This window comes from Lissotriton vulgaris, unplaced genomic scaffold, assembly GCF_964263255.1.
Source record: "Lissotriton vulgaris unplaced genomic scaffold, aLisVul1.2 SCAFFOLD_776, whole genome shotgun sequence".
In the NCBI taxonomy this organism is placed as follows: Eukaryota; Metazoa; Chordata; class Amphibia; order Caudata; family Salamandridae; genus Lissotriton; species Lissotriton vulgaris.
This window is the reverse complement of record NW_028244253.1, coordinates 124,068-149,149: the sequence shown is the minus strand read 5'-3', so window position 1 is coordinate 149,149 and position 25,082 is coordinate 124,068. Positions and strand designations below refer to the sequence as shown.

The 25,082-nt window shown below is 45.9% G+C and overlaps 1 protein-coding gene across 1 annotated transcript in view; it reads left to right on the top strand.

Annotated features, from left to right (window-relative positions):
• Positions 1-25,082, top strand: part of LOC147668119 (myosin phosphatase Rho-interacting protein-like) — a 117,685-nt gene that overhangs the window by 72,069 nt on the left and 20,534 nt on the right. The window contains exon 2 of the mRNA XM_086948767.1: positions 20,506-20,583. Coding sequence (XP_086804893.1) covers positions 20,506-20,583 — 78 coding nt within the window. The remainder of the gene's footprint in view (positions 1-20,505; positions 20,584-25,082) is intronic.

Genomic DNA, 25,082 nt, shown 5'->3' with positions numbered 1-25,082 from the left:
CGTATAACCTCATTGTCAAGGAGTCCCGGACCTGTTTTCGAGCCATAAATCGGCCTCAGTTGATTAAGAATTGGCTCGTAATCAGATGGAATTTTTGTACAAGATTATTTGTAGAAAAGCCCTCCTTAGCCACATGTGTGATAAGTGATCTCTTCAAGTTGTAGGTATTGATAAAGTTGATTAATGGTAGGCACATCCTAAAAGGAGTATGCTTGCTTAAGCTCTGAGGCTTCCCTTTGAGGTGATGGGTAGCACTTTATAAAAGCCGAAATAAATAAGCAAAATACTAAAAGTATATTTTTTAATCGGGTTCTTTTGTCAATCTGGAATCCCCAACGGTTTCCACACGTTCTTTTTATGTAAAAAGTGATCGAGTCTCTGGCCATGTTAATACGTGCCAGGCTTATTCACAGTGCCTTGATTGGTGGTGGTGTTATTTATGTGATTTACATCAAAGTTGATAATGAGACCCCTTACATCATCGACCCCAGTATCAAACTGCCCACATTCAGAGTGACTTCGATGTGCAAGTCATACTTGAGCCACCACCTTAAGGTATGTTGTATTTCATACCAATAACTACTGAGGGAGAAGACTAGTTATTTATTTGACCATTTGTGACTTCCCACACAGTTGGATATGAGGGATTGTGTGTAGCATTAAATCAACAAGTGATTTGATCAGGTCTTTAAGATTTTGCATAGGGACTGTCTACCTTCTTAAAAGGAATGGGAGTCATTTGTTTATGTATTGAGATAATGGAAGTACCATTCACTGACCCTTACCTCCGGACAATTGCACCCGGGGGTGTCTTGGCGCTTAAAGGATTGAGAATGGACAAGTAGAGCGCAGTTAGCAAGTGATATGCATCCCCTCGGCTTTAGAAGTACTGGTTGCTGAGGCAGCCTCAAAGTGTGGACACTCTTCCTATAAGGTCAGGCTTTTATACATTCGACCTTCCCCCAAGCTTCCCACTGTCTATTACTGGAACTGCCGTCGACGCTTGCTGAATGTAATGAGCCATGCACAGAGCGTAAGCTCATGCACAGTGTGCCGGTTGTGAGCCCAGCCTCTACCATGACAGTCACTCTCAGGCGCTCTGGTTCTGCTAGTGGATCGGGTGTTATCAGGATCAAACTGAGCGAAGGAGCTTCTTATATCACATGCCAACATTTTAACAAGTTGTAACTTTTGCTTGTTTTCCTGTAGCTCTCTAATAATCAAACTTGCAATCTCTTTGTTAAAAAATGGTGGCTTCTGTGGCATCTTTTTTCATTGTTCCAAATTAAGCCACCCAAGACGCACATACAAAAGGAGTTGCGAAAAATGGGGTAGACGAACCCTCCAATAAGGCAGAGCACAGCTCTTTGCATATAGCCAAGGAGTATTTTGGGAATGTAGGAATAGCTAAAAACAGTTGACATTGTGAAAGTATAGTTTAGCAATCTATACTTTTTATATTTCAGTTTGTGTGACTGTAATGTCAGCCATGCATAATAATCGGTTTATGACCGTTTACTTCTCACCCTAATATTAATTGTTTTCTAATCATGAACCTTATATACAGAGTTAGTCTTCATGTTGGGATGTGAGGGAGATCTGGCAAATGTGACGATAAAGATGGAACGAAGCTCAAAGCAAATCTGTCACAGTAAATGCGGAGCGACTGAAAACAGACGCGCAGAAAACAATGAAAAAAATAGCGCGCATACACGAACAGAAATAGTCCGAAATGAAGAGATACAAGTAATCTGCTCCTGCTCCTGCTCCTTGGGAGGGGGCATGACACCAAAAGGAGGGACAAAAAATAAAGATTACCTATGCAAAAGCTTTAGGGAAGTAAAAGCGAAAAAACAAATCAAAAGCGATGGGTGGGCTGCAAGCACACAGGGTGGATATAGCATGTCTCGAAGAGCCTTCTCATGCGCTGCCTAGGCAAGACCTAAAAAGAAAAGAGCTTTCCTAATCCATCTTGTCGGAGCTTGACTTCTGTAAAGTAGCTGGGAGATGTATGCAAGGTTCCTTCTATGGTAGCAAAGATTACCCCTTTTATTATTGATTTGATATAAGATGAATTGGCATTTGCAAACATGATGTAGCCTGAACATGGAGGGCTCTTTAACGATCTAATGATTCGCCAATGTAAAAACACTGTGATTTTATGTTTGACATAGAGGAAGTGGTTGGAATGAACACACCTTAAGCTACTTCATACCGTAGCATGACTTCCTAGTGCATATGATATGACGTGTGTTCATGAGAAATTTTGGAAGGGTAGGACTTTTTTCCTTTAACAAAACCTGTCCTTGGTTGCAAGATTGGGGATTTCGTTTAATAGTCCAGTGGACTGCGTATTCTCCGTGATGTTGCTACCTGTCGTAATTGACCACAGTTTGTGATAAATTAGTTGTCGATATCTCGATATTCCTCTGTTATCACTAAATTAAGTTTTTAAAAAAATACTTTGGTCAGGGTTTATGGAAATGTTTTTTGTATTTATGTTGTCCTTTTAAGTTCCTTTTAGAGAGTGACATTTTTACCTGTTACTACTTTTAAACTATGGCTGTCTATTTCTTTTGTTTGAAAATAAAATAAAAAACAATTGCAGGATTACCAAGGCTAGACCTGTTGGCTCTGCTGATACTTGTTAATTGGTTTACTAAGAAAGTAAATCTTTTTAGACTAAATGGAAAGGGTGTCAAACCAGCGTGCAGAGAGCAATAGTTGGACATAAAAATAAATGCTTCCGTGACTGAAAGCTGAATTTCCGTTTTTAACCAAAATTAACTTTTATAGCTGCTTATGCTGAAGCAGTTGGGTGTAAAGAGAGTAGAGCCTGGTTAGTGGTTAGGCATTAAACTGCTTGGTACTTTGATTTTAATCCGATAACCGAACAGATGGTTCCTGTCGAGGATCTGTACATCAACTGTCTAATTTCACAAAGTGACTTAGCTCTCTGCAGAAAATGAAAGAGCAATAGCCACTTACAGGCTCCAATGAACGTAATTCATAGATTATGTATCAGATCGGATGCCCTTGAGACTGATGAGAAATCAATAATGCATTATGACTGCTAAGTGTTAAAATGGAATCCACACTGAAGGCAGCAATCTTGTTTTGGAAATGCTATTGCGTGCTATGGACTCCTGACGCAATGCATGGAGTTTGGTGTTTATCAGACATTGATATCTCGTTGATGAAACCTACGAACACTGAATATACCTAAAAACACTGATGAAAAAGCTGCCAAGTGGGACAAAGTGAGTGCACAGTTCACATGTAGATAAAGTGACTGGGGGAAAAAAGCACTGAGTACTCACTACACTTAATGATTCTGATAACTTTCAGTGAGTTAGTGCTGATTTATGGAGCTCCGTGAATTTGGAGCATGTTGTGTTTGCCATGTGAGAGGATGGGCGATCCATGGCAGGATCACTTCTTGGTTTGTTTGACACTTGCATGACTTGTGCGAAGTTGGTGCCGCATCAAAGCTGCATCTGGTTTGGGTTAGTTCTGTACAGAAAAACCCAACCTCTTTCATGATCATTTTTATTCTTTTAATGGATTGAAGGTAAAAGAGTCTTAACGCAGGATACAGTAACTAAGATTCATTCATCGTCCCAGTACCATGCCATCCAGTTCTAAGATTCTGTTGTCCAGCCAGTATGGAGTAATGCTTCTAACTGAATATGATACAAGTGGAAGCTGAGAGTAAAGCCTGAGACCAGTGAGTAGACTGAAATGGTGGATTCTAGGTGGATCTGATGATTGCTTCCTATTGTTTCTCTCTGCTTGCGTTTCCTCCTCTGGAGGCACAAGTAATTGCGTGAACGCACTGTTAAATCTACCACACTGGCGTATGTTGCACGTGCGCAGGCTGGCCAGCTGCTTTTGAATCCATAGTGCTAAATTATAGAAGCAGTCATCCATAACCTGTGGAACTAAGGCACTATGCCTTCATTCATTCATTCATTCATTCATTCATTCATTCATTCATTCATTCATTCATTCATGTCCCTGATGGAGTGAGGATTGTTCCTCCTTTTGGATAGAGTACATATAATCAATGCATGGGTGTACACGAGTGGAAGATTTTCCAAGTATCAAAGGCAGATTACTAATAATTCTGACGAGGCCTGTTCTCCGATAGCTTCAGTAGGAACCGTGTTAGCACAAGAAATCCTTGAAGCATGTCGGCCATGCCGGTAAACTGAGTGGAAACATTTGACCTTGTTTGAGGACGTTTGTTTTACTTAATGGTTACTTATAGCACAAAGTTTTCCTGCTTTCGGTTGCCCTGGTGATTGAGTTATGTTTACTTGACCGATCTCTCGAGTTCGACTTGTTTAGTTTTTAAAGAGATTTAGCCTTCTCAACATTGTACACTGGGTCCTAGCCATTCGCCAATTGACATTTTTGTAAGTTAGTTGTGTCCTCTGTCGAGGAGTATGGGAAGTGGGCCAAAAGGCACTAGATGGGCCCAACTTTGTGTTGTCAGCTTGAAGATGAGGCTTTAATGCAAAAGAATTCGTAACCTGGTTAAATTGTCCATGAACCTTTTTTAGTAAAATATTTTGTGCCAGCACTCTGAGCGTCTATTTTCTAGCAGTCTGCTCCCTTCCACTTCGTTAGTCTGTCTGACATTTCTAACCTTCTTCCCACCACCCATGTGTCCCATTTGCCCTCTAACTCCCAGCCACCCTCCGTTTTGCCTTTACTCACTGCCTCCCTTCCATACGGCTTTGTGGTGCCTTTACTCACACTCTCTGTTTCTGTGTCCCTTTCCTTGTTGCAAATTCCATGGAGGCACAATTTGTAAAAATACATAACTCTGAGACTATCATTCACTCTATCCCCTTTCCAATAATCGACTCCACCATTCTGCTTCTAGCCCCAGTATTTGGTTTCATGACTGCACCTCATTCTTTTCATTACTCACTACAACTCCCAGAATGCTATTATGTGTTTGTTTGCAACCCCACAAATGGATTTAGTGCCAACTGCATGTACTAAGCCTCTTGAGCCCTGTCCAATTTGTTTTTTCTGGCCTGGAGTTTGGTGGTATGGACTATAGAGCACATAACACAGTAGGCTGCCATGCGTGGCCAGAGTTTGGTGTCCTCTATGGACTATAGAGCTCATAACACAGTTGGCTGCCAGTTTGGTGTCCTCCCTGGACCATGTAGTGCGCATCACCCAGTATGCTACCATGCGTGACCAAAGTTTGCTGTCCTCTATGGACTATAGAGCTCATAACACAGTAGGCTGCCAATGCGTGGCCAGAGTTTGGTGTCCTCTATGGAATATAGAGCGCAAAACACAGTAGGCTGCCATGTGTGGCCAGAGGTTGGTGTCCTCTATGGACTATCGAGTGCATAACACAGTAGGGTTCTATGCGTGGCCAGAGTTTGGTGTCCTCTCTGTACTATAGAGCTCATAACACAGTAGGCTGCCATGAGTGGCCAGAGTTTGGTGTCTTCTATGGAATATAGAGCGCAAAACACAGTAGGCTGCCATGTGTGGCCAGAGTTTGGTGTCCTCTATGGACTATCGAGTGCATAACACAGTAGGGTTCTATGCGTGGCCAGAGTTTGGTGTCCTCTCTGTACTATAGAGCTCATAACACAGTAGGCTGCCATGAGTGGCCAGAGTTTGGTGTCTTCTATGGACTATAGATTACATAACACAGTAGGCAGCAGTGCGTGGCCAGAGTTTGGTGTTGTGTTCTATGGATTATAGACTTCATAACATAGTAGGTTGCCAATGTGTGGTTAGAGTTTGGAGTCCTCTATGGACTATAGAGCGCATAACACTGTACGCTGCCATGCGGGGCCAGAGTTTGGTGACCTCTCCGGACTATAGAGCTCATAACGCAGTAGGCTGTCTTGCATGGCCATAGTTTGGTGTCCTTTATGGACTATAGAGCTCATAACACAGTGGGTTGCCTTGCGTGGCCAGAGTTTGGCGTCCTCTATGGACTATAGAACTCGTAACAGAGTGAGATGCAATGCCTGGCCAGAGTTTTGTGTCCTCTGTGGACTATAGAGCTCATAACGCAGTAGACTGCCATGCGTGGCGAGTTTGGTGTCCTCTATGAACTATAGAGCGTATAACACAGTAGGCTGCCATGCGTGGCCAGAGTTTGGTGTCTTCTATGGACTATAGAGCACATAACACAGTAGGCTGCCATGCGTGGCCAGAGTTTGGTGTCTTCTATGGACTATAGAGCACATAACACAGTAGGCTGCCAATGCGTGGCCAGAGTTTGGTGTCCTCTCTGGACTATAGAGCTCATAACACAGTGGGCTGTCATGTGTGGCCAGAGTTTGGTGTCCTCTATGTTATGTTATATGATTTTTGTATAGCGCACGGATGCCGCAGCAAAGTGGCGTCCTGGCGCTTTGGAGAATAATAACACAACACGACAGAAAAGGTAGAAAAAATGGGCCTAAATTGTGGTAAAAAGGAAGGTTTTAAGTGCCTTCCTGAAAGGAAGCAACTCAGGAATAGGGCAGGCAGAGAGTTCCAAAGAGTTGCCGCCAACACTGAAAAAGAGCGTCCGCCCATCCTAGATTTTTTAAAACGTGGCACCATGGCCAAATTAGATCCGGCAGAGCGAAGAGCTCTGGCAGGGACATAGTGCTGGATAGTCTGTGCAAGGATAGGAGGGGAGGCTGCTTTGAGAATTTTAAAAGTTAAGCAAAGAGCTTTAAACTTAATTCTCTGCCCCACCGGCAGCCAATGGAGATCCTGGATAGTCCGACGGGCCGAGACAAACTTCGGAAGGCCAACAAGCATCCTAGCTGCCACATTCTGAACTCTCTGAAGGCGAGATAGCTCGGCCTGGTTTAGGCCCAGAAACAGGGAGCTGGCATAATCCAATCTGGTAAGAACCAGGGCTTGGACAATAATCTGTCTGGTCTCCGCATCGAAGAACTTAAAGATAGGTCGGAGACACTGCAGAGTACCAAAACAAGTGCCGGCCACTCGTTTTGTGTGGGAAGTGAAAGAGAGCTTGTTGTCGAACCACACCCCAAGGTTTTCTAACCTCAGTCACGGGGGAAGGAACGGGGCCAAGATCAGAAAGCCACCACTGATCTCCCCATAATTCACTTTCCCTACCAAAAATAATGACCTCGGTCTTAGAGGCATTAAGTTGGAGCCGATTGTTCGCCATCCAGCCTGCCATAGCTTTTAAAGCTGACTGAAAGGTGGGGGCATCCATATTGGAGTCGCCATTAAGTGCCACCGCCAACTGCGTGTCATCGGCGTATGACACTAAGCAGAGACCAAAACTGTGGGCTACCTCCGCTAATGGCTGAACATAGAAGTTAAACAAGGTAGGGCTTAGGGCCGACCCTTGGGGAACACCCTGGAGTATGGGGCGAGAAGCAGAAACAAAAGGGGGTGTGGAAACCTTGAAGGCTCGATCCTTAAGAAAGGAGCGAAACCACTCGAGTGCCACCTCTCCAACTCCTGCTTCCATCAGGCGATGTAAAAGAATCTGGTGAGACACCGTATCGAATGCGGCACTGAGATCCAAAAGGATCAGTGCCGCCGTCTGACCCAGGTCTAACAGATGCCTGATGTGTTCCACCACAGCCAGAAGGGCAGTTTCTGTGCTGTGGCCTGCACGAAACCCGTTTTGGGAATTATCCAATATATTCGCTTCCTGCAGGTGAGAAGATAGAATAGCATTAGCATGAGCTTCTGCTAATTTAGCTGGCGAAGGGAGAAGGGAAATAGGTCGGTAGTGTTCAGGCTTGGTAGGGTCAAGGGCGGGTTTTTTAAGAATTGGAATAACCGTCGCCTGTTTCCAAGCTTTAGGAACACTGCCCGTGCTGAAGGACAAATTAATAAGGCCATGCAGAGCAGGATAGCAGCCTTCAGCAAATTCCCGGAATTGAATGGGTCTCATGGGGTCGTCCGGGGAGCCGGATTTAACTTTTGTCGTCAGGGCAAAGAATTCATCTAAGGTCGGACTAGGAATAATCAGTAATGGTTTATGAACCAGTGACGTAGGGCTAGTCTCCGCGATAGGAAGCTGAGCGAATGACTTATAGATAGCCTCATTTTGGAGGCTAAGTCCTCACAGTGCGTCATAGAAGGTTGAAGAGCAGCAGTATCAATCCTTTTACTAGTAAGGTCCTTACACACCCTGAAGATGACCTTAGTGGGGTTGGTGCTGTTCTTTATCTCCTGAGAGTAAAAAGCAGCCCTAGCCGCGCATATGGCCCGATGATACACTCTAGTGCAAGCCCTATAGGCCGCCTTGAGGTCAGTATCATAAGTTTTGCGCCACGCGCGTTCTGCCTTTTTACAGGAGATTTTGAGTATTTTAAGGGATTCATTATACCAGGGGTTGGAAGGACTAGATCTAGTCTTACTCCACTTTGCCGGAATAAGTAAATCTAATGAGTGATTTAGCCACTCACAGAAGCTGTCGTAGCCGCAGGAAACTTCAGTGGGAGGTAGAGGATGACATTTCATCAGGAGCTGATGGAAATGCTCTAAATTTAAGTTTCTCCAAGGGCGTCTAAGACTAGCTGAGGGATTGTTTTTAGGAAGGGAAAAGGAAGTTGTAATACGAAATTCAATGAGATGGTGGTCAGTCCATGCCATGGGTCTGGGATGGAGCACTGAGATATTCGTAGAGAGATTCGTCAAAACGGGATCTAATAGATGGCCGCCTGTGTGAGTTGAAGATTGTACCATTTGGGTCAGTTGGAACGCCTCGAGATCAGCCAACAAGCTATGGATCGAGTTGGAAAGTGGAGCGTCCATATGCAGGTTGAGGTCGCCGATAATCGTAAAGTTGGCAGTTTTTAAAGCTAAGGAGGAAATTACCTCCGGAAGGCTTTGACGAAAAGTGGCGTCAGGCCCAGGAGGTCTATAAATTAGAAGTCCTGTGAAGGTGAAATGGGGATTCACTGAGATGTTAAAAAGAGCACTCTCGCAACCTGCTATGGTGATAGGTTTCCAGATGCAGGGGTAGCAAGTTTTTACCGCAACTGCAATACCTCCACCTCTGGCCTTGCGAGGGAGAGAGTGCATAATGTAGCCCACAGGAAGGGCTAGATTAATGACCGCCATGGACTGGTCATGCAGCCAAGTTTCCGTAAAGAAAAAGATGTCCGGATTATCATCAGAAATCAGAGAGAGGACTTCTCGGGAGTGACAAGACACTGATCTAACATTCAAATGCATAACTTTAAGGGTAGATTGATTAACTGTGCCTGTTATATCGGCTGGTTGATTGTCAGCCGAGTGCCTCGACTGGAGACTATTAATGCACAATGGCATAGGAAGTTTAAAAGGACAAGTGGTGCATTGGAAAGGACCACTGAGAGGATCCAAGGAGCCAAGGCAGCAGTCACATACCTGGTGTCGCAAAAGACGCAGGTTTTCTGCAGATATCATCCTAAGAGGTCCAGAGTCCCCTGCCCTAGCCCTGCCTTAGCGCTGACGGGCGCAGACGGGCAGGACTCTGGCGAGACTCAGGCGTAGCGAAGGCGCGACCGCTGCGCTAGACCGCTACGCTCCAAGCGAGCAATAAGTAGGTGAGTGGCGGAACAAGCGCTAGCGCGCTAACCCCCAGCAGGAAGGAACCAGCCTTCCCAAGATGGCGTCGTCACGACGTAGTCACGTGACTCAAGGAACCCAGGAGCCCGGACCCGCTAAGTAGCGGTGCTGTAATTTGTATTATAGTGCTGTGAGGGCCAGGGGGGGTCGCGGCAATAGCGGAGGTAAAAACAGGGCAAAATAGAACACAGGTAAACGAAAATGCAAAAAGGGTTTTTTTAAAATACGAAGCGCGAGCCACAGCGCAGCGCAGTTCAATGATTCGCTCTGAGCGCAATAGAACGCGGTGGTCACCTTCTCCAGGCTGACCCCGAGTTGAAGCTCACCTTAAGTAGGCGAGTGGCGGAACAAGCGCTAGCGCGCTAACCCCCAGCAGGAAGGAACCAGCCTTCCCAAGATGGCGTCGTCACGACGTAGTCACGTGACTCAAGGAACCCAGGAGCCCGGACCCGCTAAGTAGCGGTGCTGTAAATGTGTGGACTATCGAGTGCATAACACAGTAGGGTTCTATGCGTTGCCAGAGTTTGGTGTCCTCTCTGTACTATAGAGCTCATAACACAGTAGGCTGCCATGAGTGGGCAGAGTTTGGTGTCTTCTATGGACTATAGAGCACATAACACAGTGGGCTGTCATGTGTGGCCAGAGTTTGGTGTCCTCTATGGACTATTGAGTGCATAACACAGTAGGGTTCTATGCGTGGCCAGAGTTTGGTGTCCTCTCTGTACTATAGAGCTCATAACACAGTAGGCTGCCATGAGTGGCCAGAGTTTGGTGTCTTCTATGGACTATAGAGCACATAACACAGTAGGCTGCCATGTGTGGCCAGAGTTTGGTGTCCTCTATGGACTATCGAGTGCATAACACAGTAGGGTTCTATGCGTTGCCAGAGTTTGGTGTCCTCTCTGTACTATAGAGCTCATAACACAGTAGGCTGCCATGAGTGGCCAGAGTTTGGTGTCTTCTATGGACTATAGAGCACATAACACAGTAGGCTGCCAATGCGTGGCCAGAGTTTGGTGTCCTCTATGGACTATAGAGCTCTTAACACAGTAGGCTGCTATGCGTGGCCAGAGTTTGGTGTCTTCTATGGACTATAGAGCACATAACACAGTAGGCTGCCAATGCGTGGCCTGAGTTTGGTGTCCTCTATGGACTATAGAGCTCATAACACAGTTGGCTGCCAGTTTGGTGTCTTCTATGGACTATAGAGCACATAACACAGTAGCCTGCCAATGCGTGGCCAGAGTTTGGTGTCCTCCATGGACTATAGAGCTCATAACACAGTAGTCTGCCATGTGTGGCCAGAGTTTGGTGTCCTCTCTGGACTATAGAGCTCAAAACACAGTGGGATGCAGTGCATGGCCAGAGTTTGGTGTCCTCTATGGAATATAGAGCGCCTAACACAGTAGGCTGCCATGCATGGCCAGAGTTTGGTGTCCTCCATGGATTATAGAGGGCATAACACAGTAGACTGCCAATCCGTGGCCAGAGTTTGGTGTCCTCCCTGGACCAATTAGAGTGCATCACACAGTAGGCTACCAAGTGTGGCCAGAGTTTGGGGTCCTCTATGGACCATAGAACGCATAACCCAGTAGTCTGCCAATGTGTGGCAGAGTTTGGTGTCCTCTATGTACTATAGAGGGTATAACACAGTAGGCTGCCTTGCGAGGCCAGAGTTTGGAGTCCTTTATGGACTGTAGAGCTCATAACAAAGTGGAATGCAATGCGTGGCCCTAGTTTTGTGTCCTCTGTGGACTATGGAGCTCATAACACAGTAGTCTGCCAATGCGTGGCCAGTGTTTTGTGTCCTCTATGGACTATAGAGCTCTTAACACAGTAGGCTGCCATGTTTGGCCAGAGTTGTGTGTCTTCTATGGACTATAGAGCGCATAACAAATTAGACTGCCATGCGTGGCGAGTTTGGTGTCCTCTATGAACTATAGAGCGTATAACACAGTGGGCTGCCTTGCGTGGCCAGAGTTTTGTGTCTTCTATGCACTATAGAGCACATAACACAGTAGGCTGCCATGCGTGGCCAGAGTTCAGTGTCCTCTATGAACTATAGAGCTCATAACACAGTTGGCTGCCAGTTTGGTGTCCTCCCTGGACCATGTAGTGCGCATCACACAGTAGGCTACCATGCGTGACCTAAGTTTGCTGTCCTCTAGGGACTATAGAGCTCAAACACAGTAAGCAGCCAATGCGTGGCCAGAGTTTTGTGTCCTCTATGGACTATAGAGCGCATAACACAGTGGGCTGCCATGTGTGGCCAGAGTTTGGTGTCCTCTATGGACTATAGAGCGCATAACACAGTGGGCTGCCATGTGTGGCCAGAGTTTGGTGTCCTCTCTGGACTATAGAGCTCTTAACACAGTGGGCTGCCATGTGTGGCCAGAGTTTGGTGTCCTCTATGGACTATAGAGCGCATAACACAGTGGGCTGCCAATGCTTGGCCAGAGTTTGGTGTCCTCTCTGGACTATAGAGCGCATAACACAGTGGGCTGCCATGTGTGGCCAGAGTTTGGTGTCCTCTCTGGACTATAGAGCGCATAACACAGTGGGCTGCCATGTGTGGCCAGAGTTTGGTGTCCTCTCTGGACTATAGAGCTCTTAACACAGTGGGCTGCCATGTGTGGCCAGAGTTTGGTGTCTTCTATGGACTATAGAGCACATAACACAGTGGGCTGCCATGTGTGGCCAGAGTTTGGTGTCCTCTCTGGACTATAGAGCTCTTAACACAGTGGGCTGCCATGTGTGGCCAGAGTTTGGTGTCCTCTATGGACTATAGAGCGCATAACACAGTGGGCTACCAATGCTTGGCCAGAGTTTGGTGTCCTCTCTGGACTATAGAGCGCATAACACAGTGGGCTGCCATGTGTGGCCAGAGTTTGGTGTCCTCTATGGACTATAGAGCGCATAACACAGTGGGCTGCCATGTGTGGCCAGAGTTTGGTGTCCTCTATGGACTATAGAGCGCATAATACAGTGGGCTGCCAATGCTTGGCCAGAGTTTGGTGTCCTCTCTGGACTATAGAGCGCATAACACAGTGGGCTGCCATGTGTGGCCAGAGTTTGGTGTCCTCTATGGACTATATAGCGCATAACACAGTGGGCTGCCATGTGTGGCCAGAGTTTGGTGTCCTCTATGGACTATAGAGCGCATAACACAGTGGGCTGCCAATGCTTGGCCAGAGTTTGGTGTCCTCTCTGGACTATAGAGCGCATAACACAGTGGGCTGCCATGTATTTGTATTTGAGCTTATATAGCGCACAGCTACCCACAGTGGGTTTCCCGGCGCTTGCTTAGGGAACCCGTGTGGCCAGAGTTTGGTGTCCCCTATGAACTATAGAGCATATGGCACAGTAGGCTGCCGATTTGTGGCCAGAGTTTGGTGTCTTCCATGGACTATGGCATAACAAAGTAGACTGCCATGCGTGTCGAGTTTGGTGTCTTCTATGAATTATAGAGGGTATAACACAGTAGGCTGTCATGCGTGGCCAGAGTTTGGTGTCCTCTATGGTCTAGAGAGCATATAACACAGTAGGCCGCCTTGTGTGGGTGGGATCTCTGAACTGATGAAGTCCGTGCCATTCCTACCACTGTGCCAGTTCAGCTTTACGGAGAGGATCAGACGCGACTCCTCTGTGCGCACAGCTGCTAACAGTCTTCCCTTTCAAAGTGATTGTTGGCGCAGGAAGGAAGCATATTAACATTTTCTCCGAAATTTTAATCACAGCTGTAAATTGTAAAAAATGCGATTCATTGGGTTTGCTTTTATCTTGTTGACCATTTAAAGTATATCCTTCAGCGTGATCACCCTGTGAAATATCTGAAATGCACGTATTTTTGAACCGTAAATCACCATTTACTTTATTAAAATTGTAACAATATATATTTGTGTAGCTGCATGTAATGTATTTCAGCGGTACAGTCTTAAATTATTTTTTGGGCAAAAATAATGATATGCAGTTTTTTGTTGCTCCAAGTAATAGTAGCGCTTGTTCGACAACACTAGTGCATCAAATTGTTAAATTGATGTGTGTTTATATCATTTATTTGTATTTTACATATATTTCTGTATGTGGAATATTTTATGAGTGTTATTTATAATATTTTGGCGGGTTTTATACCTACAAACAAGCACAGCTATATTATGCGAGTGATATGTACATCATATTGTGCTTTATTACAATATGTTTCTGTAGTGCTATCAATTGTATGCAATATTCTATACCCTGTTATGTTACTCTTAGCATGCATCCTCGTGATTCTTGAATGAAAAGCAGAGTTTGCCTTTTTTACTGCTGCATTCCCTCAACTCGAGAAGAATGCATTTAGGTAACCAGTTGAAAAGTTTCTTTCTTTACCACCCTCCCCTTAAAAAAATGTTTTTTAAAAACATTGACAAAGCCAATAGGATTTGCCTACGCGAGAGGTATTGGCTTTGTAAATGTGTTTTAGCCATGTTGTACAGCTGTGCAGATGCTGTGCAGATGCTGTAAAGCATATTTGAAAGTAAAGGAAAAAAAAGCTCTGGCTCTATCCTTTTTTTTTTTTAATTTGAATTTTTTTATTGTTTTTTTTTTTTTACTTTCAACCATGCTGGAAAAAGGCACACTGCTGAACAAAATATCAAAAAAACACATTGACAAAGGCAATAGTTCTTACATATGTGAGACCAGTTTGGCTTTGCAAATGTTTGTTGTTGGATACTTCCATAGGGGTGTAGTGTCGAAAGTGTATGACATAATTCACTTTATGTGCAAAGATTGTAGTGGGATTCCGTACTAGATGAAACAGTGGCTTGAGATGGACATTTCACAATGATGGGTATGAGCATCGCAAAGTATGTTTGTGTTGCAGGTTCTAATAATGTGAATGAATGAATGAACGAATGAAATTATATTTCTATAGCGCGTTTCTACCCTGAGGCCTCATAGCGCTTGTGGACCGGACAGCGAGAAGCACATCAGTTTATGGCACAGTGCTAAACAGGTGAGTTTTAAGAAGTTTACGGAAGGCCTGTATGTTTGGTTCTCCATGCAGAATGGGGGGGAGAGAATCCCAGAGGTTTGAGGCATTCAAGGAGAAAGAACGTTCGCCCCACCTGGATCGATGAACCTTCCTTGTGGTGGCGAGGAAACAGAGCTGGAGCGAAGACTTCTAGAAGGTTGGTAAGGGGTGACCAGGCAATGGGTGATGGCTGGGCCAGATTTCCAGATGCTCTATGAGCCAGGCACATGGCCTTGAACTGTATCCTGGCCTGAATAGGGAGTCAATGCAGATTCCTCAAAGCAGGTTTTGCTGAATGTCTCCGAGGAATTTGGAGCAGTAGGCGGGCACTTGGAGTTTCTGAATGGGCGCCCAGGTACAACACATTCCTGTAGTCCAGGCGGGAGAGTATGAGTGCTTGCACCATAATCCTTCTCGTCTTGAAAGGGAGCAGGGGAAGGAATTTCCTTAACATCCTCATCAAGCCGAAGCAGGTAGCGGCGAGCTTGACGGCTTGGTAGTTAAAGCGGAGAGAGTTATCCAGCCACATGCCGAGGCTCTTCATTGTGCTGCTTTGGGACAGGCATCGGGGACAGGCATCGGGCCAAGGCAAGTTGGCCATAGGAGTGCCAAGGAGAGAGATGGAGATTTTCCTTAAAACATCAACTCAGTCTTGTCACCGTTTAGCTTTTTTTTTTTTTTTTTTAACTGTTTATTTGCAGGATAGTAAAATTGCACAATCGTTAAGCTTAAGGTGAGAAAGTTCCATCCATTCGGCTACTACCTCCAGGCAGCTGCCTAAAGAGCAAGATGATACCTCAGGGTGGTTAAGTGCCACCACCAGTTGGGTATCATCTGCGTAGGTGATGATCTGTATGCCAAATGAAAGGACTATCTCTGCTAAAGGTGCTATATAGGTGTTAAGAAAGCGTGGGGCTCAGGGAAGAGCCCTGGGGAAAACCATAGCTAAGAGGCCAGCAGTTGGAAGTGGCATTGCCATCCAAGACCTGAAAAAAACGGTCTTTTAGAAAGGACTGTAGCCAAGTGAGTGCTAATTGGGTCACTCCCAGACTTTTTAGTCGCTCCAGCAGGATGTTATGATCAACAGGGTCGAAAGTGGCACTGAGATCTAAAAGGATAATAGCTGCTGAGCTGCCCTGATCTAAAAGTCTCCGTGCCTCCTCTGTTGCTGCCAGAAGGGCCGTCTCTGCAGGGTCCACGGTAGAGCCCGAGGTCACCCTAGGGAGAAGTATATTCAGGGAAACCTTGTCTAATAAGGGGAGCTTCGCTAGAGAGCATAGTAAGTCGGGAGAAGAACTCCCGGTGTTGGACATGATAGACTCAGTCTGGCGGGGAGGAAAGGATTGGCAAATCAGGTGGATTTTTTGGTGGAAGTATTCAACTAGGTTGTTACATCTAGCTAGTGCATCCTCTGAATTGGGGGATGTATGTGGTATGGTGATGAGGGATTTGATAATGCGAAAGACCTCTTTTGGAGAATTTGTGGCTGCACTAATCTTCTCCTCGTAGAAGGAGGACTGGGCGATTTTAATTTCTGTCTTGTATTTCCTGATTGCCTCTCTGTAATCCGTTATCCTCTCTTCTGTTGGATTCTGTCTCCAACTTCTTTCAAATTTCCTACAGGTTTGTTTGAGCTCCTTTAATTTGGGGGAAAACCACGGTGCTGATTTTAAATTGGGTCTTTTGTAGGAAGATTGTTTGTGGAGTAAGGTGTCCAAAGAGCTTTGGATCCAGAGATTGAAGTTGTCATTTGCCCTCTCAGCATCAGAGCTAGTGGACGGTGTGGTGTTCTCCAGGAGATTAGACCATTGGCTAACAGAGAGATTTGACCATTTCCTTTCTAACATCAGAGTGGCGCTCTGCGGGGATTGGCGGCTACAGTTTTCCAGATCAAAGGAATTAATGAATGGTCGGTCCATGGGAGGGGGATAGGCGTGCCAAACAGAAGATTCCGTGCATTACTGAGCACAGGGTCTGGGAGATGACCTTTTACATGTGTGGGTACAAAGCCTTTCTGGTTCATTTGAAGTGCTGAAAGGTTGTTAGGAGCTCTTTGGCCATATGGTCTGAGGGATCGTCCAGATGGATATCGAGATCCCCCAGTATTGTGTAATTAGCTGGGGATAATGCTAGATTAGCAACAAGAGTCGGGAGTGCGCAGAGAAATTGTCCCATGGGTCCTGGGGCGCGGTAGAGTAGTAAACCAGGGAAAGTTTTAGTAGGAGAGAATTCGAGAGAAAAGTTCATACTTTCGCAGTCTGGCAGCCCCTCAGTAGAAGACCGGCAACAAAAATTGTCTCTAAAGATTATCGCCAGACCTCCGCCTCTTCCAGTTTTATGATCTATTCTTTGTATTAAGTACCCAGGTGGCAGGGTTTGAGTAACAGCTGAGACCGTAACCAGGTCTCCGTGAGGAATAATGCATCTGGTTTAAGGTCTTCTATTAGGAGAGCAAGTTTGACTGAGTGTTTAGGAAGGGAGCGACAGTTTAATAGGTAGAGTTTTAAGGGAGGGCCGCCAGAGGGTGCCTCCATACTGTCTGGTTGAAGCTTAAAATGACAGTGGTAGCAGCCGGAGGAACTATTGGCAATGTTTAGTGAGTGTAGGCAGTTGATGCCAGTGACCCCTTTCATACCAAGCAATGTCTGCGCACTGTAGGTGAGATTACAGTTTAGAAAACTGCCACGGTTTGTGGCCCCTGGTCCCGAACGGGCGCCGGCGGCGCGCCCGCTGCGCATAGGGACTGGCATTTTGCCTAAGTACTGCCCACCTAGCACGCTGACCTCCTGTCTCCGCCCTCAACCGGAAGTAAGGAGGCGCCTACACCCTCCACAACAATCAGGTAAAACTTGCGGGGGACAGGGGTGCGACGGGAACGCAAGAGTGCTGCCAGGAAAGTACAGGTGAGTGGGTAGCAGAGAAGAGATTTAAAGAGCGGCGAAAATTAAAGGGAAAAGGTTTAAAATTCAGTAGCAGGTGCGCTTACAGACGTGCATGATTTGGAAAAATTAATTAATTGGAAGTATGGTTGAGGTTTGTGTTCTCATCTAGTCTTATTCCTCTGATGCTCCAATGTACTGCATGTATCAAAAATGTCATTTATGCCTTGTCAAGCCAGCAAGGGCATTTCAGGCGGTTTCTCCCTTAGCCGATGCATTTCTGGTAAAATAGACGGCCCTATTTTATCCCAAGGAAGGTATGTTATCCTTTTTAGGCAGTATTCTGAGGCCAGGAGTGCTGTGAGCAAAAGATGATAAAATGAAGATCCCATTGTAACCTAGTCACAAGGTTTATCATTCTATGGGCACATATCCTCGCAGGGCTTTTTTGTTTTGGCATAGATTTTGAGGCCCTTGTCCTCTCAAATGAATTTTTCGAGTTAAGACCATTGTGATTTGGTTAAAAGTTGCAGAGACTCATCAACTGTTGACTGCTGCACAACAGACCAGATTTTGTTTATGTTGTGATACACAACTTCATTGAAAGGTAGGCCTGCTAGAGTGTGGAAATCATTTTTCCCTCTAACAACGGAAGAAGGAAAAGATGTTTGCTCAAAAAAGGTGTCCCACGATTGGTCTGTTATAGTTTTACCAGTGCCATAGGATTCAGAAAGCCAGAAATCACATTTTCCTTCTCTCCTGAGGTGCAGTTTTCTCATCTGCTTCCAACTCTCAAGGTAGGAAGGACTACTGAAGTAGCATTAGGATCAGATATTCATGGTTTTCTTTGTGTTAAACAACTTAATTTCCTTCATGGTGCCTTCCCTCTACAGAATGCTTTCTTCATTGGCTGTTTTTTTTTAAATTGTATATTTAATTCATATACATATGTGGCTCTGGGATTTTGGTGTACTGAATAACCTTTTGTGCAATGTAATAGTTTCTACCTTGAACTTGTCAAAGGATTGAAGACACTTAGCCTAAAATTCAAGCTGCGTCTCTTTGACGACATACTTATGTTAAGCGTTTAAACGCTGGAACAAATGATTGAGAACATTTACCATTTCCACCTCCAGTTCACTCTACGCCTAGTAAATCAGCAATTCCAGAACTTTCATTAAATTCTCCAATGCTGCATCTGTCTCCACCCCCATTCCCTGCACTGCCCTGCCTCTTTCTGATGTCCGTTAGGGTGGATGTCCTGTCTGGTTGCAAAATACCTTATGTTGGTTTGCTAAGACTTGCAGTGAGCTTATCGCCCGTACATTGCTTACAATTGATTGGCTTTATTTTCACTCTTATTGCTTATTCAGGGCTTGGCATGTCCATCATGGGGTTTGTCCCTCCAATGGACCATAGCCCTTTTGCCGCCTTTTGCTAGGCAGACTTTTATTCTTCTACTGCTCAATAATTTAGAGAACTGTTTGCCTTTTTCTTTCAGCACTCCATGAGAATGCCCGTGGGTTCTAGCTCTCTACTTCATATGCCGCTTGCCTCACCCAACTCCCGATCCCCCCACGAGGCATGTTATTCTCTAGTGTGCTTCTCCCCCTACACACCCTCCATTCCATATTGCTGTCTCCCTCATGCGCTACTTTTCCCCTGAGCTCCATGTTGGTCTTACACTCGTGTTCTGATTTTGCCCTCCTGCCCTTAAAGTACTTTGTAGGCCTATTTTTCACAGTTAATGAGGATTAACTAATGAATTTTACTTGAAGCATTGATTCTCGCCAAGCCTTTTGAAGATTCAAGAATAGGTTACCATAGTGTGCTGTGTGGAACTGTGAGCATTTTTATTTGCTGAGAATGACAGATGGGCAGGTGTCACCGTTCAGGAATGTGGTTTAGATGTTGTAACACATTAAGGTGACACCTGCTACTGTCATCGGTGCCTCTGGTTAAAAAGAAGCATATCTTGAAAGGAGATCTGCTTTCTTGAAAAATAGATATTAAATCCCTTGAAAACAGGATGGTAACACTTATATGTATATATGTCCTAACTCTGGACTTCAGTAACGTCATGATGCATAGGTATGCGTGTGTCACAACGCATGCCTGTACTCCTCATTGCACTGTTTTTCATTTTTTTTTAAATCCGTTTGTCTATGTTGAATAGTATCTGCAAAAAGCATTGTAAAAGCCAATAAGTCTGTGTTGTCTGCTAAAAAGCTGGCTTTACCAGTGCTTGTTTTTCTCTAACCATTAAAGGTATGGGCTTAATTTCAGATTGCAAAAAGCTCTTGACAACAAAAATCCAGGACTGGCAGAACGTGTCACGGTTAACGAGGGCCATGAGGCCAGTTAGAAGCAGCCTGGTTGTGCATGTCTTTATGTGAACTGTGTTTCCTGTGTGTGTGTTGTCTTTGTGCATGGATGACTCTTTAGTCTTGGTGTGTACGTGTGTGAAAGCCTGCAGTTCTGTTGCTGTGTGTGCCTGTGAGTGCATTTGTGCCTCTGAACACACTGTATTGAATGATTCCTTTCCGGCACCAGTGGGCTTGGAGTAAAATCTCATTTGCTCCTTTCTAACACCATAAAAATATTCTTGCAGACATTAGTCGGTTATATAGGTTGTTTTCATTATTGCAATGTAACTGACAATTTTTCCACACCTTCGTTTTAAATGTTGAATGTTAGGAAGCCCGTTTAGACATGAAAAGTGTTCTCTCCAGGGGTGTCCATGTAGACAGTCATTTGAACCTATAGGAAACCTTTTTCTGCTTGATGTGCAAGTCATTTCAGTACCCTAGCATTAATTACATAGTGTGCCTCTTTCATAGGGGTTGAGGGATGCCTCCACAACATCCTGTCTCAGCCTGTTCACTCAGACATGTCGTGAGAGGGGTGAAAGCACGTCTGAAACATGTTGCCAATGGGTGAGGGTAGGAAGCTTTGTAACGTAACTGAGAAGGGAGAACATGTTTGTACCACTGAGGCTTCACCTGACCGGTTTTCTACTGTGTTTTTCAGGCAAAACCCATCTACGGTGGTTGGCTGCTGCTGGCTCCAGAAGGAACGGACTTTGATAATCCCGTCCACAGATCCCGGGTAAGGAAGCCGGCGAAGTAGCATTGTGCGCTTGTGGATTCACTGTCCTTATCCCATTTCTAAATGCTTCCTTCCTATCAATTAGAAGCCTTGAGTTCGAGAGTTGATCCTTTTCCACCAGTTTTAGTTACATCCGAGCAGATGATCATTGCTGTTAAAGTTAAACATGTTATATTACTGGAGCTGGAAAATCGATAAAAGCACATGGAGGCAAAGTATTGTGAAATTAAGGGAGGGCTACGAATTTTACCACAAATGTTGTTTGAGAAGAATCTTGTTCATGTTTTTCAGTTCTCCAAACATTTATTTGTACTTCATTTTTGGAAGTAGTCTTGTACAGTCAGGGCCTGTGGCTCTGCCCCATAAAATAGATGACTTCTGCCTCTCTCCCTTTTCCATTTCACAGCCAAGTGGTATTTTACATAACAAGGTTTGCTTTTCACCTAGTATCTTACTGTAGCATTCTGGTCACTTGAATATTAGACATTTGATGTTTCATCAGACATGAGTAAGGTTTTGCATAAATGCAGCAGGTTAGAACGACTCCCTTTCAGATGTTGGGGGAGACATCAGAAGTCGAGGCAAGTTCTGCTCCATCCTGGAAACAGAGTTTAATAGTTTTGTTAAGAATAACCCTTAGAATGGTTGTTTTATGGAGTGATGTGATGTAATCTCAAAGATGGGAGGTGGTCTTACGTAGTGCATCCAGTGAGTGTTTTGTTAGTAGTTGAGAAATAATAGTCCTTCTTGAAGCAATTGAAATTCGGCAGCTTGATGCGCACCAATGTTGCAGTAGAGGATAGGCAGTTTTCAGGCCTTGGTATGTTGATCTCATTGGTTAATGATGCACCTTTTGGTGTACTTCCTGTGACGTTGGCACGCTTCCTGTGGAAGCTCCCACCTTTGGGCGCCATCTTCAGATTCTTTTTTCCGCTGTTGGGTCTGGATCGTTACCCAGAGGTTCCAGAGTTTTTGGAGAAAAGAAGGAAAAAGCTGAAATTTACCAAAAAAGTTTGGAGAATACATCCAGGAACAAGACCGCCGGGACGACGAAGAAGGAGGAGAACTTTGAATACTTAGACGTCCAGCGGAGAATGCGCACACAGGGGGCTCCCTGAGCGCGGGAATGGACAAGACCCCATTCAAATTCTGCCGCAATTGCCACCACAAGTACGCGCAGAAGGACCTGCACCCGTTTGCAAACTCTGCCTGCCTGTCGACCACGAAAGCAAGGATTGCAACGCCTGCTCCGTCTTCACGCCGAAGACTCTCCGGATTAGAGAGAGGCAGAGGATAGCTAATCACAGCATGCAAGCAAAAGGCCAACCTCCGTCGCTTCGGGACTTGGGCCTCTCCAGTGACGAAGAGGACAACATCGCCGAGAGACCAGATGACTTCACTGTCGTAGAGACCGATAAGAAAACTACAAAAGAGGTAGGAGTGACGTCGCCCCCTAAAGCCCCGACAGACTCTCAAAAGCCTGAGTCAGACGCTCGAAAAACAGAGTCTAAGTCCATGAAAGGAGCACTGGCGCCGAAAATTTAGACGGCCGCAGCTTCATCCAGGGACAAACAGCCCAGCGGATCCTTCGAAAAGGACTCCCAGGCGGCAAAAACACATGAAAAGCCTAGGTCGTCTAAGCACGCCCCCGAAAAGGAGCACTCTGCGCCAAAGGAAAAGGACCCAAAGGCTTCTTCGAAGTAGACGTCTACGTTGACTAGATCATCCGAAACACTCTACGCCGATGGAAAGGAAAAAGAGAAGGCTCGAGACCGAAATAGATAACATCCTGCAAAGGAAAAGAGAGTTGACGAGCGGATGAAGAGGTTCACCATCTCGTCGAAGCAACGACGACTATCGTCAAAGTCGTGGAAGAGGAGTAGTTCGACGCCGAAGAGCCGCCGAAAACTCCCGAGCCCCAGGAACACCAAGAGGAAGAAGGCCTATACTATTTCGAGGAAGGCGAAGAAGACCAGCGAACGAGTTTGGACTTGGCCTACTCAGTGGCGCAGGACCTGGATTGGCAGGACTTCGACGCCGAAAGCCCGGAAGAGGCCGTGGAGACGTACTCTTCGAGGCTTTCGCCGCCAGATGACATTGGGATCTACAACATGGTCATCAGGAACGTGGCAACAGCTTATGGAGTGACTGGAGGAAGAAAAACCAAAAGCCTGCTTCCTCCTAGAGGCCCTGCTCCCCACTCAAACCATGAGTCCATTCCTCCCTATGCTACCAAGTGTCCTGGACCAGGGGAGAGAGGCATTCAAAGAACCAGCAAGCTGCAGCTCTGTCACACCCAGGACAGAGAAAAAATACAAACACTCCTCTAAGGATCCTCCCTACATCCAGGGATCCGTCACAGCTGACTCAATCATTACAGCAACAGCCAGAAAAAGGGCCAACGTTCCCACAAACTCAGGACCACCACCTGACAAGGAGAGTAAGAGGATAGACCTCACTGGAAGGAAGATATAGAGGTATGCAGCAGTACACTGGCGCATTGCCAACTCTAATGCCCTGCTCAACAGGCATACGTACCAGCATTGGGACGAGGTCGGACAACTGATCAAACACCTCCACTGGATTTAAGCAAGCCGGGCTGAAGACGGCTGGAATGCCAGAAACCGGTCCTCTGAAGCTTGTTTCCGGTCCAGGGAAGGCATGGCTTGGCAGTTCGGGCTGGACTGTTCCCATGAGGCACAGGGTCAGACTGATTTGCATATAGCCATGTCTGAACTGGGGGTGCAGAGTGGGCTAAAGAACGGGGATGGATTAAACCCAGATCTTTTGACTGGGTGTGAGTGTTTGATTGGTTCAGATGCCCCGTCCATTACCACCCCCTTTTGTACCGCAAACACCTCCCTAAGCAATACCAACAGAGGGCAATACACCTGGTGGAAAAAGGCAAGAATATAGCCAACTCATGCCTAAAGTCAGCCCTGGATGCGGCAGACACGTCAAGCAGGCTCATGATGATCGGGTCAAAGAGAGAAGGAATACCTGGCTGAGAATATCAGACTTCAAGCCGGAAGTACAGAATAACATCCTGAACACCCACTTTAATGGGGAAACCCTGTTCGGAGCACCAGTGGATGAGAAACTCACCCAACTCAAAAAGGAAAATGAAACTGCAAGGTCTATGGGGGCCCTCCAATTCAGAGGAATGAGGAGAGGCACACCGACACGGCGGCCAAACGGAAGAGGGGGAAACCAGCCGGGAACGTCACGTCAGACATCCCATTAGGGCTACCAGGGCGACAGCCAAGCACAGCAGGACCAGCAAAAACAAACCTGGCAATATCAGACTCTGGGTAAGTGCTTTCGCCGGAGGGCGGATGGACGAGGGCAAACAAGAAGGGGGGGGGGGGGCAGCAACCCACTTCAAAGTGACTCCGCACCACAAACTGTGCCCACCCACACGACACCTCTAGGGGACCGGCACAACAAAGTCAGCAAAATAGGGTCACTCGGACAAAAGATCAACGAACATATAACAACAATAGGAGGCAGACTAAAGCACTTTTTCCAGGAATGGAAGAAAATAACAGACAAATGGATACTGAACATCATACAGTTCGGATACTGCATAGAACTGGAAAAGAAACCACCAAACAGGAAACCGAAAAGAAAAACGCACTCCGCAAAAGAACTAGCGCTACTCACAGAGGAAGCTCAAGAACTCCTCCACAAAGACGCCATAGAAACAGTACCATTCAAAGAAAGAAACAAGGGAGTGTACTCAAACTACTTCCTCGTACCAAAGGTGGACGCAACACTAAGACCCATCCTGGACCTACGGTTCCTAAAATAATACATAAGAACACAAAAATTAAAGATGACATCTCTTCAAGAGGTCATGCCTCAGATAAGGGACGGAGACTTTGTCCACCATAGACCTAAAAGACGCCTACCCACACATTCTCATGAACAGATAACACAAACAACTTTTGAGAATTGCCATCAACAAAGCACACTACCAGTTCACCGCCCTGGCCTTCGTTCTAAAATCCGCACCAAGGGTCTTCACCAAGTGCCTCGCTGTTGTGGCAGCGTACCTGAGGAGGGAAGGGATCCATGTATACCCCTATCTCAACGACTGGCTCATAAAAGCAAGTTCCTACAAACAATGCAAGGAACATGCACAACGGGTCACAAAAACGCTAACGGGACTGGGATTCTCAATACACTGGGGGAAATCCTCAATGGAACCAGAGCAAGTGAAGATCTTCCTATGCGCACAGATCAACACCACACAGAGCAAAGTGTTCCCCAGCAACAAGAGAACACTTGCCCTCCTGAAGGAGACACGTCGGTACAAGAAGGGGTGACCTCTGACAGTGAGGACAGCGAGCAAGATCATGGGGATGATGGCGTACTCCATACACCTGGTCCCCAATATACGGCCACACTTGAGACCATTCCAGGAATGGCTGCAACAACAATGGTCACAAGCTACAGGGAGTTGGGAAGATCTGGTTGTTGTAACGCACGCAGTGCAG